A 15,980-nucleotide genomic window follows, 5' to 3' on the forward strand; every position below is an offset into this window, starting at 1 on the left:
TTATAGTGCAAGGAGTTCTCATTTAGTATCCCAGGGTCCTTTAACCCAACCAATATCCATTACTCATGCCTTTCTCACTCCATCTTCAAACCCCCTCCATGTTCTTGTGGCACATGAGTCCCAGAACCTGATCACTGGTACATTCATAGTCATACGCTTGGGTGGGGAGTCTGTGGAGTGGTGAGGACGTGCTCAGAGGGACCAGGACTCACAGAAGTGGGAGGTACAGATGGTGACCTGAGAGATTGCTGAGATAAACAGTAATGTGTCTGCAGAGACCATGTCAAATTGCACCAGGGATCAGCACGTCAGCTCTGTGCAGGAAGGAGGGAGTTGTTCTCTCATTTTGGAGTTGTGGGGAAAACTGTCTGCCTCTGCAGATATCTGTATATATAAGTCAATGGTCCAAAAGATAGATAGATAGATAGATAGATAGATAGATAGATAGATAGATAGATAGATAGATAGATAGATAGATAGATAGATAGGAATATAGACACAGTTCTGTTCCAAACATGCAAATGTGTAGCCCCCTGGTGTTTGGAGGACATAAAAGGCTTTTCCAGAACTTACTGAAGATCTCATCAGGATTCTTAACCCAGAACTCACTTACCTAGATGCACCTGCACAACATACATACAGGACCTTCCTCATTATTCTTGGAGAAATTAAAAAAAACCCAAACAAACAACAACAAACCAGGACACAGCTAATAAATAAATCAGGTTTAATCATAAACCATGTACATATTTATAGATAGCGAGGGAGACGTGGTCAGAAAGGTGCTGCCCTGGCAACAGGAATAAAAGAACAGTGTATTTTACCAATACAGTACCAATGGAGGGTGGAGTTGATAAATGAATATGAGATTTTGAATCCCAGAGGCTAATTTTTACAGGCAATCATCATTCTTGGTTTCCTGTCAAATTATAGCACAAACTAGTTCACAGCTCTGCCCAGGACACAGCAAGGCAGATGTAACCAAACACAAAACTTGAGGGTGAGGAAGGGACAATATATCTGAAGGTCTTTCTGAGGTATATATAACATATATATTCTACTGTTGTTTACTGTCTTGGGGCCATGCTTTGCCCACAGATATGTGTGCACGTATCTCATTCCAGTCAGCAAGAGTGGCAAGCTCACATTTGAGAGAATATATTGGGCTTTGAGGACATACAGGAGCTCATTAAACAACAGAGCCAGAAGCAGAACGGGGAGAGCTGAAGATAAGGAAGTCTGTACTGGGCTGAGAAAGGAAAGAAGGGAATGGACAGTTCCAGATTTATCTGATCAGTCAGTTCAATACTGTTTGAACAACCAGGACAAAGCATGTGTTCTGAAGGACTTCTGCAGTACAAATATTTCCATCAAGGTAACTTTTACTGGACAGTGAGGGAAACCATGAACAAAATTACTAGAAGCATGTCAGCAGAAGAAATATGAAGGACCTGGCACTATAATAATTCAGTTCTTACTTTTGAAAAATAATCCAATCCTGCCTTTGACGTGGTCTGATTCTACATGTAAGTCTGGTCACTCTCAGCTGATACAGGCAGAGGAAGGAATCATTAGTCCAGTGGCCAACAAGGCAAAGGGTGGCATTTGTATTATGATACTCATTATTGGTGTGGCTGCTTTGAGAAGCAACATCACACCAGGCTTGCAAAACAGCCAGATGCATTGGCTTTTTGCAGGATAATTTCAATCAATGTACATATTAGAAAGTGTTACAGATGAAAACCACCTTTCACTGGTAGAAAGCAGACTCTGTTTAATATCAAATGCACTTGCCATCTGATTTTGCTAAAAACCCACCCCCAGACAATAAAAAAAACCCAACAAATCCCAAATAAAATCTATAATACAAACCAACATTCATATCAATGTCAAATGGTAACTATCTCAACAAACATAAAATCAAGTTCTTAATGCAGGTGCCCCCTCAGAAGTGAATGAAAGTCATGCATCCACATATAGAGTCCACTCCCAACCTGGGAATGCTCAGACTGTTGCCCTTTGAAATGCAAGTCCCACTTTTTAAAAGAAGAGCTCCACACATGCATGCACATGGGCACACAGAGACACACACACACACATAACCTCCTCTCTCTTAGCAAGAGCTGCATGCTGGGTGACTGTTAACGCCTTCTGTGCATTTTTGATCTATTTTCTTTTAACAATGAGGTTGAAATGTCTTTACTTCTCAGGACTGTGTTTTTCAAACAAAAAGGGAAATGACAAGGAACTACATGACAAAGACAAAAAATGCACTCGTATCTCAGGTGTGTGATTATTCCCAGTCATCTTCAAGGATGATGTTATTTACATTTTTGACTCAGCAGAATCCATGGGAAGTTATCCTTTCTGTGTGCTGGGTTTTCTCAGTAAACCCCACGAGCCTGCTCTTTGCTTCCACAGATCATTTTTTCTTTAAGGCACTGCATGTGGATGTTGTCTTCAGACAGAAGTGCAAGCCTCCTTCACTGGACTGTGCATTTCTCCCTCTCCCTGGACTGACCTTCCCTGAGAACTTTTGATTTTATGTACTTCAGGTCACTGTTGACACTTGGCCGGCGAGCGAAGGGAGAGATCATGCCGTAGGCGTCCATGTCCTTGACTCGGCGCATCCGGAAGGATTTCTGTTGGAAAGTGTCACCATACTGGATGGAGATTTTCCTGTGGAGGGAAGGGCTCATCTCATGAGGTAGCTTGGCCATGCTGAAGAGGACATAAAACATCTCATCCACATTGGTGTTCTTCTTGGCTGACACTTCGAAGTAAGCACAGTTCTCATCACTGGAGACAAGATTCTCACCTTCATCAGTGCGCACCTTGCGGAAGATTTCACTGTGGTCATTTTTGTTGCCACAGATCACCATGGGGAGGTCAGCTGATTCCTTGGTCTTGTTCTTCAGGCAGGATTTGACTTCAAGGATCTGTTTCTGGAGTCGCTTGACCTCATCAAAGGATTCTCTGTTGTCCAGGCTGAACACCAGGATGAAAACATCCCCTGCAATTAAAAAAACAAAAAGGTAGTGTAAAGGCTTGTTGGTCACAGCCAGTGTCAGAGGAGCAATTTTTTAAAAAGCAATTATTTTATTTCTATCTCCTTCCCATATTTTTTGTTGGTCCTTTGGCACATATTCACTCAACTGTACTTTAGTTCTTCTGATTCAACTTCCCACATCTTTCTGTAGTGCTATGGAAAAGACTTTTGGCTATGATGTTACTCCAGTCATATCCAGTTGCATTCCTAGTTTGTACTGGGCTTGCAAGTTATTGCCTGTTTTTTTTCTCTTGGATAAAGATGTTTCTATCTCAGCTTTGCTGCATTGCTTTTCTTTTTACTTCCTTTCATTTGTATCTCTGTGTAAAACACATCCTGTTGTGACACCAGAAAGAGTGAAGAGCTGGTAGCCGCTCAGCCTTAACTCTTTGACTACACAATACACAAAACAACACCTGAACTGAATGTTTACAGCTAATCAGTCCTGAACACCCAAGTCAAGAATGAGAGGTTTCTCAAGTGCACTCTGCTGTCGTTGCATCTGCTCAAGAGAAGCAGACCATGAGAAAAACCTAATACATAAATGACACACATCCCCCAGTATATCCTTTTGACATTTCCCGACTTACAATTCCTTTTGCAAGTAGAAAATAAGGCAAATCATCCCCTGTTGAATGACATTCATGTGGAACATGCTAAGAGAGCTTTTGGGGACTAAAGCTCACATTTGCATCCCAGTTCTAGGACCTCACTGAATATGGATTGTAGCCTTGTCAGATGTGAATATCATATTGCCCTAGCCAGTTAGAAAGGTGGATAGCGAATCCAGAAAGAAGGTTTGTTGTGAGCTGTGGCCAAATATACATCTACTGTCACTTTTATAATTAAAGAATATATTTTAGCTCACAACAGGAATGACTTGACAGTGAGAAGATGCAAAATGATCCTACCATTTCCCCTTCTTTTCTCTTTAAGCACATTAGATTAGATGCAGATTAAGGAGAAAGGGTAAAAGTAAAGCTATCCTTCTACTGGAATATTAAATCAAGGAAATCAGGCTGGAAATTTTAGAAACAAAAAATCCTTGGGACTTTCTTGGTTAGAATTCCCTGTTTGTGCTTTCTATATTTATTTTTCACTGTATGTGTCCCATAACAACATGCTTAATTTACCCTTTGCTGCTCTTTATACCCAGAGAATTGCATTCAGCCATTTATTTGTGGCATCAATAAAAATATGAAACAGGAGGGGAAGGTAGATGGATAGGGGATAATCTCAATTTCAGACTTTCACCCACTGGATTTCTCCACTGTGGCTAATGCATTCATTACAGTTCTGGGAACATGCCAGCCAGGAAATATCTCTCTGTAAAAATGCATCTTGCAGCAAATCAAGTAGTCCCTTTAGCTATCTCCCAAAAAACAGTCATCTCCAGGCTACACTTCTCAAGCTAATGTCTATCCTTATGCTCTTCCCCCTGACTTTCTCACCTGTCAGGATGGAAAGCCTCCTCATGGCAGGAAAAGGGTGATTCCCAGAGGTGTCCAGGATGTCCAGCTGGTACATGTCTCCCCGTATATTGTAGACCTTGCGGTGGAAATCCTCGATGGTGGGAGTGTACTGATCCTCAAAGCGGCCATTGAGGAAGCGTGAGACGATGGAGCTTTTCCCCACCCTGGAGGCTCCCAGCACCACCATGCGGTACGAGTTCTTGGCCGGCACGTTCAGGTTGCAGTTTCCACCAGACATAGTCTTCATCATTGCTTGGTCCTTAAAGAGGGAATGGCAGAGTTGGAGGAAAGATCAGAAACCAAATGGAGGGCAAATAAGGCAGCTCCTCACCACAAGCCTGCCAAAGAACACTCTGGAGCATAGTCCTGCAGAGCAGAGGAATCAGTGGTCCACACAGAAATTTTTTCACTGGAAATGTACAAACTTTTTCAGTCTCATTTTCAGGAAGTGGGTTTTATTAATTTGTTTTGTTTTTGTTTTATTGTTGTTGTTGCTATTTTCTTTTAAAGTAATATAAAAATGAAGGCATTTACATTGAAAATAACATGTTTTTGAACTGTAATTTGCTGTTACATTTAAACATTAAGGGCTGAATTTATCAGCTGCACTTCAAATGAGACACCAGGTTCCTTCTCACCATCTGCATCACTTACACATTACCAGATTTTTCAGTGGAGCTTGGTTCTCATTTAGATACATAAACACAGAGGTCAGATTCCTCAATATATTACAGCTGCTGCAGCTGCCATTAGAACTAGATCGCTTGGTTGCCTAAAAGGAGCTGCACATAACATTCATTTTCTGAGATCAGCCAAAAGCTGGACAGAAACAAGAATCATGCTCAACATCAGTGCAAGCTAGACATCTCAGTAACTTTAAATAGCTGGTCCCATGCAATATTTATTGCTGATGCAGGGAGAGTGAGCTACAAAACAGCACTGGCTGGTGATAAATTTAAAGATCTGTGCCTCCAGTGACCTTTTAGAAACCAGATTTGAATTCTCTGTTTGGACTGGAAGTGTGGGAACTCCTGATAAACAAATGATCATTGTTGCAACAGTATAGCTGTCAATGGGTGGAACTGTAGAAACACAGATTTTTTAGGAGCTCCAGTCTTTATGCTCCAGATGTTGTGGGTGCCACTGGCTTTGCTAAGCATGGGTGCTAAGTACAACAGGAGAAATGATGAAGGACAGCCATCTTGAACAGCTATTAGACAAGATTTCCAACCCATAACATCTAAAATGAGTCTAGAGACCCTGGAGATTGCATTTTGACATAGCACTCAGAAGCAGGAAACTTTGGTAGGAAAGAAAAAGTGATGCTCAAACCTTTCTCGTGCACCAGTTCAAATGAACTGAGTGCTGAAAGAAAAATACAGCCCCTGTGTGGGGAAAACCGACTGCTACAGCAAAGGAGGCACACTTCAGACAGAGTTTATTTTGGTTACTAGGTTCTTATTAAAGAATAATCAAGTTCCCACTGTGCCATTTATTTAACTTAGGTGTTGTTTATTTAATATTACAATGCAAGTACTTTATGTACACTGAAAGATCATTTCTGGGTCCAGATCTGGATTCCTATCTTTCCCTTGAGTGACTTTTATCTCCTAAGTTTTTATGTAGCTGACAATTATCTCAGGGAAGAGCTTAAAATATTTTACTTTGTTTAACATGTGCTAAGCACCAAAGTAGCAGTGAAGATACAGTCACTGCTAAATAAAGAAGTCTCTGGAATTCTGATCCAGCATCATTATAAGCTCTGTGCTATAGCCCAAGGAAACAGTAAAACATGATTATTTAATATTATTGTTATAATTTGTGGCGCAACAATGGCATATTCAGCCCTACCTAATGCATAAAAGAAAATGCAATGCTCTCCTCCGAGCAGTTTACACTCTGAATTACATTCAGAGGGCAGGACAGCCTAATATTAGAGCCAGATTAATGCCAGAACACAACTTTGGATGGACACACACATGCTGAATTATGGTACTTTTGGGATTACTGTGGCAGAAATGACAGCAAGGACCGCAGCTGGTATTTGAACTGGACTCTGTGCTTTGTTTACCACAGGACCTGTGTCTAGTAGTGCAGAAATACCATATTCAGTATCCTAAACACTGCCATGTACACTATCCCACAGTCCAATACTGTTTTGCATCCACGGGCAGACAAAAATATGCTTCCTTTCACCCTCTCAGGCTTATTTATTTGGCAGAGAAGATCAGGGAAATGGATGAGTTGTAAAAACTACAAACTACTTTATCGCCCAGGACCAGTATCTAGAGGTGAGGCAGCTCTTCAGGTCATGATAGACCAGTGTAGCTGCACGATGGCAAGTGGTTTACACCTGCTAGAGAACAGCTCTGTACAACTCGGTGCAAAAGCATCTGGGAGAGCTGATGGTTACACATTTTGAGTGAATGCCTTATATATCCTGTACAGAACACTCATGCTGAGGGGCCTGATTACTTCACACTGTCCTTGTTCCACCTGGCAAGGTATTCAGTCAAGAGGACTCCTGTGCTTTCCTAACTAGATTTCATTTCACTCAAAGTCAAAATACACTTTTCAGCATTTTGATTTGTGGAGCTGCTACTCATCACCTCTGCTGCAAACCTGACTCAGAGCGTTCCATGAGCTGGGAGCTTACATTTTTGTTTTTACCCTTCTCTTCTTATCCCCTCAGTCCAGTCAGTTTTTCTCTAGTTCAACACAGTCTGCCTCCTTTCCTCCTCAAAAAAGGAATGAAACTTCAGCCTTGACACCCACAAGTGGCAGGGGGGAGCACAGGGGCTCTTACAGTGAAAAAGATTAAAGACAGAAGAAAGGATACAGAGAGAGACCACATGTTCATGTACTAAGTAAAGCAAAATCAATCAGAAGAGAATGAGGAGACAAACAACCTCCAGCTGGCTTTAATCTACATTTTTTCCTTTCAGTTTATTAAATGCTTAAGCACAGATTAATTCCCAGTGGTACCTTCTGCTTAATGTACTGGCTTGATGCTAGAAAGTTTATATTAGTATTTTATATTGGTACACTGTAGGGATTTCAAAATGTCGTAGAAATACAGGCAATTAATGTTATCTCTAAATAACACTAAATAAAGGGAGAAGCTCATTTGCCCAGAAAGAGCTGAAACTGTGGTCCAAAATCAACATTAAATCCCATTTCTCTTGACTCCTTCTGTCACCCTCTACCTGCTAACCACCACTTCCCTTTTAATAGGCAGGCATCGGAATGAATAACAATGAGCCTGCTTTTGTATGCTCTGGAGAGCACTTGTCTGAATGCCAGTGAGGTACTGACAAATTTGATCCTGAGCACCCATAGGGAGATACCTAAGGAAGATATTCTTTATTCAACCTGCCCAGAGCTATTGCACCTTAGTTTTCCATTCTCCCATCAGGGTGCATGCTCTCCCTACCACTCCCCATTCATGAACAGACTTCTGAACCACTTCTCTTGCACTCCTGTCTCTTCAGCTGCTGGTTGTGTCTCTGTTTGCCACCTCAGTTAATCACTGCACCCAGCTAAAAAGGACATAGGCAGACACAAACTGTATCATGCATAACAGATCTGTCACTTCTTAATCACTGCTAGTCCCTATAATTTTCATGCACACCAAAATCACTCCTTTGGGATGTTTGTTTCCTACTTTCACCGCAAGCTCTGTGCTGATTTCTTACCTCTCTTCCTTAGGAGGAGCAGTCCTGGGTCTCAGTGCAGTCTGTTGAAGCTGACAATTTTAAACAGAGGTGGCTGCTATTGTAAAAGGCTGTTGTTCTGTGGATCCCACGCTGCTTGTTCTGGGCTCAGTTCTTCTCCAGTATTTCCCAAGAACTCAGCAGGACTGGGAAGGACCGCAGGACTCCAAAGGGCGTTTCCCCATGGATGTCAGAACTGGATCAGGCAACCGACATAGGCTAAAGAGGAGTCTCAGAACTGGTGACAGGTTTTGCCTTTGGGAAGATGAGCTCTTTTCCTCACAGGCTCAGTTCAAGAAAAGGAGGGGCTGAGTCTCCCACTGCCTTTTCTTGCAAGTTGTACTTTGTAGGCTCTGCTGTGGGGAAAGAATTTCAGGAGCAGCACCTACTCGTGCAGGGTAGTGGGTGCATCCAGTTGGCCTCTGTGCTGCCTCAGATCCTCTGCAGAAAGATCAGGATGGGCATGGAAGTTGTCTGTGGGGACCCTATGCTTCCCCAGATCTTGCCTGGCTCATTCCTCCCCACGAGCTTCTTTTCTTCTGGTCTGAGATTTGCTTTAAAATATTCTCTCTCTAGGATAGAAGGGGATTTTCTTTACATTTGCCTGTTAAGTATTTTTCCTTCCCTCCCTGCCTTTCTCCCTTTCTCTCTCACAACTACTGGCAAATTGCAGATTTTCCTTCTGTAGGACTCACAGATAATTGGCTCAACTCCTCCCTTGAAGTCAGTGTCAGACACAGGGGAAGGAGGGCTGCTGAGGGGGTGGGATTTTGTGCCTATTGGAAAAATCTTTTCTCCTCTAAACAGAAAGTTCATGTGCATTGCAGACTGCATGTTCCCTGTCTTTCCACCAGAGACCTGTATGTATGCATGTGTGGGGAATGAGATAGTTTATGTGTATGAGAGATGCAGAGAATTAATTTGCTTTGCAAGCTGTAAATTCATAAGCTGTTTCTAAAAGCTCTATTCTTCTGTGCTGATTTTTTCTGCTAGACAGCAGCAGACTGACTCATTCCCAAGCAGGGGCTTTCTGTCCATAATTTCTGCAAATCTTTTGCTGTATGGAATGCTTTCCCCTGTTTGCTCAACCTCAAGACATTTACATTAGAATGGCTGGTTGGTTTGATTAAGAAATAAGAATAATGTGAGCTGTTGTTCTTTCATTAATATTTAAATAAATGAAAAACTAAACTGAGGATGAGTAATAGAAATGTTAAAAAAGGTCAAACAAACTGAAAGTGTGTGGAACTGAAGCTCAGGAAAAAGAGAGAAACAAACTAAAAATAGGGTGAATTCAAGGCATTTGTTCAACCCTAAGTGCATTTGCAGTTTATTTCATTGCTGATCTACTTGAATTTTTTTCCTTTTTGAACTGAAATAATAGTCTAGATCTATGAGTTTATTTTAAATTATGTCAAAAAACTTGATTTTGAAAGATTTGAAATTAAATACTTCAGCATTTCCCACTTTAAACTCCTAGCTTGGGGTGGGGCAGGAAAGGAAGAAAACCACAGAGATTTTCAGGATATTTTGACAATAAGAAAATGGGAGGGAGGCACAGTCTTCCAAATGCAAACGCAGTTTCAGGTCTCCCACAGTTATCCCTTTTTTTTTCTTTTTTTTTTTTTTTCTGAGAAATTTACTTTGTTGAATGCAAAGATTCTTTCAACAACTGTATGTGTATTACCTTGAAACCTCCTCCCCTCACCAATTCTTGCAGCTTTTGAGGAATTTCCAAGATGCTTCACTTTCTCTCCTCCTTTTCCTCAGAGCACACGGGTGTTTCTGTTGCCACCCTTGGAATAACGCTTCCCTCCTTTGCCCGTGCTCCCGGTGCTGCACAGAACCCATCCTCAGCCATCCACAGCCACCACTGAGAGGGTTCCACTGTGCAGCCTGTGAGTGTCTCTGTGCTCCCAGACCTCAAAGGATACAGCACAGGCTGTGGGATGAGTCCAGCTGGAACTGTCTGTGAGAGGAAGCAGCTCCCACTGAAGTCAGGGTCACGGTCATCTTAAGCAGGATGTGCATCTGGGGACTCACAGGCTAACACAAAGGCAAAACAACATTGATCAAATTTGGGAAGCAGCAGATCCTGCAAACAACTTCAGATTTGGGAAAAAAGGGCAGGACGTGGCAGAGCACCACTGAAACATTGCAGCAGTACTGAACTGGCATTGGGTCACGAGCAGAACTGAACTCTTTTTGGACCACAGCTCCTGAGCCTTTTGGCAAAACGTGGGGGAGTACTTTCATGTCTCAGATAAATCTTTGACAAAAAAAATGATGTTTCCCATTTCTAAGTCATTAGTTCAGATCAAACCCGGACCATTTCTGGTGTCTTGTCAGCTCCTGTGTAGCTTAGATCCAAAGAGTGTGACCCGTATCCTGGTATCATTGCCATAGGAGCAGGAATGGCCACAAAACCCAGCAAAGTGAAATCCTGTAGTGCTATAGGAAATAAAATCTTCTTTCATCCCCGTGGCTCACATGTCAAGTGCACTGAGTTGTCATAGAATAGTCATAGTGGAGACCATATCATCAGCCTGGAATTTCAGCCTACTCAAGCTCTTTTGTAAACCAAATGCAAAACTCTTGGCTAGCTAGCTTCACTGAGCCCAAACTCCTACTCAGCTAATCTCTCCAGCATTTCAAGTAACCAATCAAGTTCCTCAAATGGTAATAAAATAAGAACATTCTTAACTAGGCACCTTAGCTATATTTGATCTCTTATTGAACAGCTTGTAAAATAATAAATTACTTTTGAAGTAATAACTTTTGAAAGATAATTGCTAACTATGAGGCTTCAGAAGCTTGAAAGACATTGTTATAGCTTTTTGGGCTGGTGTTTTTTGCTTCATTTCTTCTGGTGTGCTACCAGTTAAGGAGTTGACAAAAAGCTGGGTTTCATACTTTGCCTCAGGGCTCAGGAGACCAGAGGTAAAAAAAAATCCCTACTTTTTCAAAGACATCTGAGGAGTTGCTCTGGTGGAGAAGTCACATTACATCTGCCCTCATGTGAGGAGGAGGGATGGCAGCATCTCTTTGCTTTGAGGGTTATAAAGGGAATAAGTGAATCAGAGAGAAAAAGTCTCTGCCAAAGCAAGAGAAGTTCCAAGTCTCAGCAGTTTCCTCTGGTTAGACTATCAGTCTTTCTTAAATCTTCCAGATATTTATCAATTTAAAAGCCAGGCTAGCAATGTATTATTCTCTAGAGGCATTTCTCCCTCCCACTCTAGTCTATAAAGAAATCCTAAATGAGGTTTTTATCCAGCTAAGGCTGTTTAGGAGGATGGCAGGCAGTGGCTACAGAGAACCACCACTGCTATGAAGGGCTGTGCCTGCCTTGCTGAATGACAGGCTGGAGGGAAGGGATGCCATACAGAGGGACCTTGACAGATTTGAGAGGTGAGCCCATGTGAACTTCATGAAGTTCAATAAGGCCAAGTCCATGGTCTTGCACATGGGATGGTCCCAAGAAGAAATACAGGCAGGGCAGGGAATGAACTGAGAGCAGCCCTGGGGAGAAGGACTTGGAGGTATTGGTGGATGAGAAGCTTGACATGACCCAGCAATGTGCACTCACAGCTCTGTATCCTGGGCTGCATCAAAAGAAGTGTGGCCAGTAAGTCAGGGGAGATGATTCTACCCTTCTACTCGACTCTCATGAGACTCCACCTAGAGTGTTGCATCCAGCTCTGGAGTCCCCAGCATACTATGGACCTATTGGAGTGGGCCTAGAGGGTCACAAAGATGATGAGAGAGACAGAGCACCTCTCCTCTGAGGACAGCCTTAGAGCCTATCTCTCCTTTCCTGGAAAAGAGAAGGGATTCCTCATAGCAGAGTCTACAAGAAAGGAGAGGGAATAGGACAACTTGGTAATGATTTTAAAAGGAAAAGGAGAAATTTGTATTAGATTTAAGGAGAACAATACTTACTATGAGAATAGTGAGGCACTGGAACAGGTTTTCCAAAGAAGTTGTGGATGCCCCATCCCTTGAAATCTTCAAGGCTAGGTTGGCTGGAGCTTTGAGGAACATGGTCTAGTGGAAGGAGTCTCTGCCCATGGGAGGGGGCTTAGAACTAAATGATCTTTAAGGTCCTTTCCAAAAGGAATTATTCTGTGATTCTATGGTTTGTTGATGCAATGACCATTGGCACACATAGCTGTTGTCTCTGATACTGGCAGGCAGGTCCTGCCAGTTCATCCATGGGGCTGCCTCAGCTGTGGAAGGTGCCACAAACTGTGCAGCTGTGACTGGTAGACAAAGCACCTGTGTGGCTTTTGGCCCTGCCTGGACTGTGGGTGAGCAGAGATGGAGGACTACAGAGGGTGACTGAAGTGAAGCAAAAAAATGTGGCAGAAAGAGGCTGGGTAGAAAGATGTACAGAGCAATGGGGGGAGATGAGGAAATCAGTGCTGATGTGTGTTGCACTAACCACCTGGTTTCAAATGGTGAAGAACTAAATGAAGTGTCTTACTGTATGGGGAGGCACAACTGCTCTCCAGACCTCTCCAAGGAGTTTCCTTCTCCAGAGAAGGGTGCAGCTCTTCGGGCACCACACATGCTGACCATGCTGGCACCTGGATGCAGGGTAATGTGGGCTCATGAAGCCAAGTTTCACTGTCATGAGTAATCTATTACCTTCTGCAGCTTCAGGCACCGGCTGTGGCTGGACTGATGCAGCAGGACCAATCTGTTTCTCTCCACCTTAAGGCAAATGACAGAATCGACAATCACATGCAGCTTATCGCTGGTCAGAATTCAAGACAATAGATGTTCCGAGCCTTTTGTCTCCTCTTCAAAAGCAAATGCAATGGAGATTAAATATTTAAACCAGTTTTTCTCTCTCATTACTTTTCACTCTGCTCATTATTCAGTAAAGCAGACTCATTTTTCCACCCCCTCACCTTCCCTCCCTCCCTCCCACATTCATCCCTCCTGCTTGGTGCTCCTCCCTTCCAGCAGTGCTGAAAAGTTAGTGTTCAGGAGCCAGTAAACTGCAGGTACCAAGTCATATTCTGAACAGCAAATAGATGAGCAGCTGATCTGTTACTGCTTCTGAATTATCTGTAGCTCCCCCCAGCATTTAAACTGTGAAGGGCTCTCCAGGGGTGTTACAGTGACTGGGAAAATAACTAATGATCATTAGTTATGAGTGAGAACAGTAATACTTGAGAAAATGCAACTGGAGAAGGCATACAATTTAGAAAGTGGTGGTTTGAGTTAAATTCTCGGTCCTGTCACAGAATTTGTACATGGCTGTAATTTCTCAGCATCCTAGGGTGTAAAATGTATTAATAGCATTTACTGAGATCCCTGCAAAATGGAAAAACATTGCTGTGAAAAATGAATTCAAGTCACTCTGCTGCATTTCTTGTGAATCAGTTTTGTATTATATTTTGATTAAATATTTTTGAGAGAAGACTGCATTTTTAGTCCCCCTTCTTTCCATTTGCCACTGGCACAGCACGTCCAGATTTCCTTACAAGACATACATGCATACATCCTTTCATTTTTGTTTCACTGCTGAACTTTTTAAAACTATACCCATCTTGGAAAAACTACTCAAAAACAAAATTAAATCTTAACTTCCCTCCCCTTATTTGGAAAAGCTTTAGGATAGAACATGGGAGAAAAAACAGCCAAAGTGTACAATTAATTTCCTTGCCTTCAGTGAATATCAGGGTAGGGTTGTTTATGGTCTCTCAGGCTCTGATGGAGCAAAAGCAATCCCCAACACATCCCTCTGTGTAGCTTTATGATCCTGCGGGAGCGGAAGGACAAGTCAGGCACTCACCTGACAGAGCGCTTCAGGAAGGAGTGGCTGAAGGGAAACTTCACAATTTCCAGTTTCTGTTTGGCATCCCATTTCCCTAGCTGCTCCCAGGCCCTGTGTCCACACAGATAACTGCACACCTGTGAGGGAGCCAACACATGCCTTTCCTGATTAATGACGCTGGTAGGAAGGGGTTCATTCAAAAGGCCCCAAAAGTTCTCCCTGTCTGACATCTTCCAAAAGACAGGGAGGAAAACAATTCCTTTTGGGTCATTTCTACAGCTGTGTGCCCAGTGATGTTGCTTGGATCCCCAAGATATATACTTACTTGTTCTCTTTTACTATCCATTCTGTCTGTCTACCAGGGCTGATGATCATCTCTTAAACATTTTTACCTGCAGTGGGAATATGAAAAGCTAAGGAGAGCAGAGGGGAAGGAAGACTTGGGAGAAGATGAAGAGGACTGGGGATGAGAGCCCTGTAAGACTTCACAGAAAAATGGCTAACCAAAAGCACAATTAAGCCTTATTAGATGCAGCTAAAACCAAAGACAAAACAAATGGAACAAGAAGAAGTGCATGAAAAATACATGAAAGAGGGACTGACAAGCCAGAGCCCTCTGCATCCCATGTGGGGATGCCTGTGACCAGCTATTCTATTGGGGTCTCCTTTAAGCAGTGGCAATTGCAGATCTGGGTTTGGCCACTGTATTTGGTATCAGCTGGTTCCATATAAACATTCCCAGTGGGAAGCTCTTCTTGCCTAGTGAGCTGTCGAGGGCAGAAAATTGTTTCTCTAAGGATCTGGTTTCTCACATTCCTTCATACTCCACCAACACATCCAATCGACACCTGTGCCTCCTGAAAACAGGGTTAACTCACCTATGAAACCTCTCAGTCTTTACAGAAACATCCTTCTAGCACAGCTCTGCTCACTTCAATGTCTTCTTATGCTTGGCTGTTAAGTTTCTCTGAATCCAGTGCTTCTCCCTGAAGCCATATGGGTGGACTGCATGATGACAAGCTGATCTCAAACAATTCCCAGGTTGTCTTCCTGGAGCCAGAGCCTGAGCACTAAAGCTGTCTAATACTAAGTGATCTTCTTGGGTGACCACCCTGAAGCTCCATGGTGGCTTTGGCTCATGCAGATGATTCTGGACAGGTTTTATTTGGGACTTGGTTTCACTGCAGTTATTAGCAAGAACACATGAATTAGAGCTCTGTGTCTTCACACAGGGTTAATTGTTTCTGTGCCCTCTTTTATCTAAAGGATCAGTTCCATGTTAGAACCTGGGCATTTACAGCTCCTTTATTAAGAAAATAAGAATGTGTCAGGGATTGAAAAATGCCTCATCCCTTTGATTTGAGAGATATTATACACCTTTATTTTTCATGAAAGGAAGCTGGTGAATGGGAATATCACTCTGAGGGAAGAACAGGTGATAATGACAGGTTGTTCTTCTATATTTCTTTTTTGTTCTTGTTCTGTTTCCCCCTCTCAGAGGACTGCAATCATGTACTCAAGAATCAAAGTAAAATCCATTATAATAATAATAAGGTAATACTACATACATAACTTTTTGCTAATATCTCCATATATTCTGCAAATGTCTAGGAAGTGAGGCTCAGTGTCTCAGGAACATAAATATTTTAGCAGTTTGCAGATGGAAAAACAGAATGTGCATATATGTTTTAAACACTTACTCCCAGGTTACTCAGAGTGAGCATCCCCAGACTTAAGCTTCCCTTGCCCACACTGCAAACTAACTGAAAACTGAGCAGCCATTACTAATGAGCCAGCTGCTGAGCATGAGTTAATTTGTCCTGGTGAGAGATTATATAGCTTTTGGCTAGTTCAGAGCATGAGCAGAGTGAGTTTTATCTGTCTGCAAAGGGCCACACAAATAATAGCCTTCAGGCTGCACGACTGGAAACAGTCCCCAGCATCATCTGCACAGCCAGGAG

General features: G+C 42.5%; 1 protein-coding gene across 1 annotated transcript; it reads right to left on the minus strand.

Annotated features, from left to right (window-relative positions):
- Positions 1-710: 710 nt before the first annotated feature.
- RASD2 (RASD family member 2) lies at positions 711-8,984 on the minus strand. Its single transcript, XM_033059035.2, has 3 exons — positions 8,217-8,984; positions 4,501-4,780; positions 711-3,013 (listed from the first exon to the last, which is right to left on the minus strand). Exons 2-3 carry the CDS (start codon positions 4,769-4,771, stop codon positions 2,484-2,486), a joined length of 801 nt encoding a protein of 266 aa, XP_032914926.1. The 5' UTR covers positions 4,772-4,780; positions 8,217-8,984; the 3' UTR covers positions 711-2,483.
- Positions 8,985-15,980: the final 6,996 nt, after the last annotated feature.

Source organism: Catharus ustulatus, chromosome 4 (assembly GCF_009819885.2).
Source record: "Catharus ustulatus isolate bCatUst1 chromosome 4, bCatUst1.pri.v2, whole genome shotgun sequence".
Classification (NCBI taxonomy): domain Eukaryota; kingdom Metazoa; phylum Chordata; class Aves; order Passeriformes; family Turdidae; genus Catharus; species Catharus ustulatus.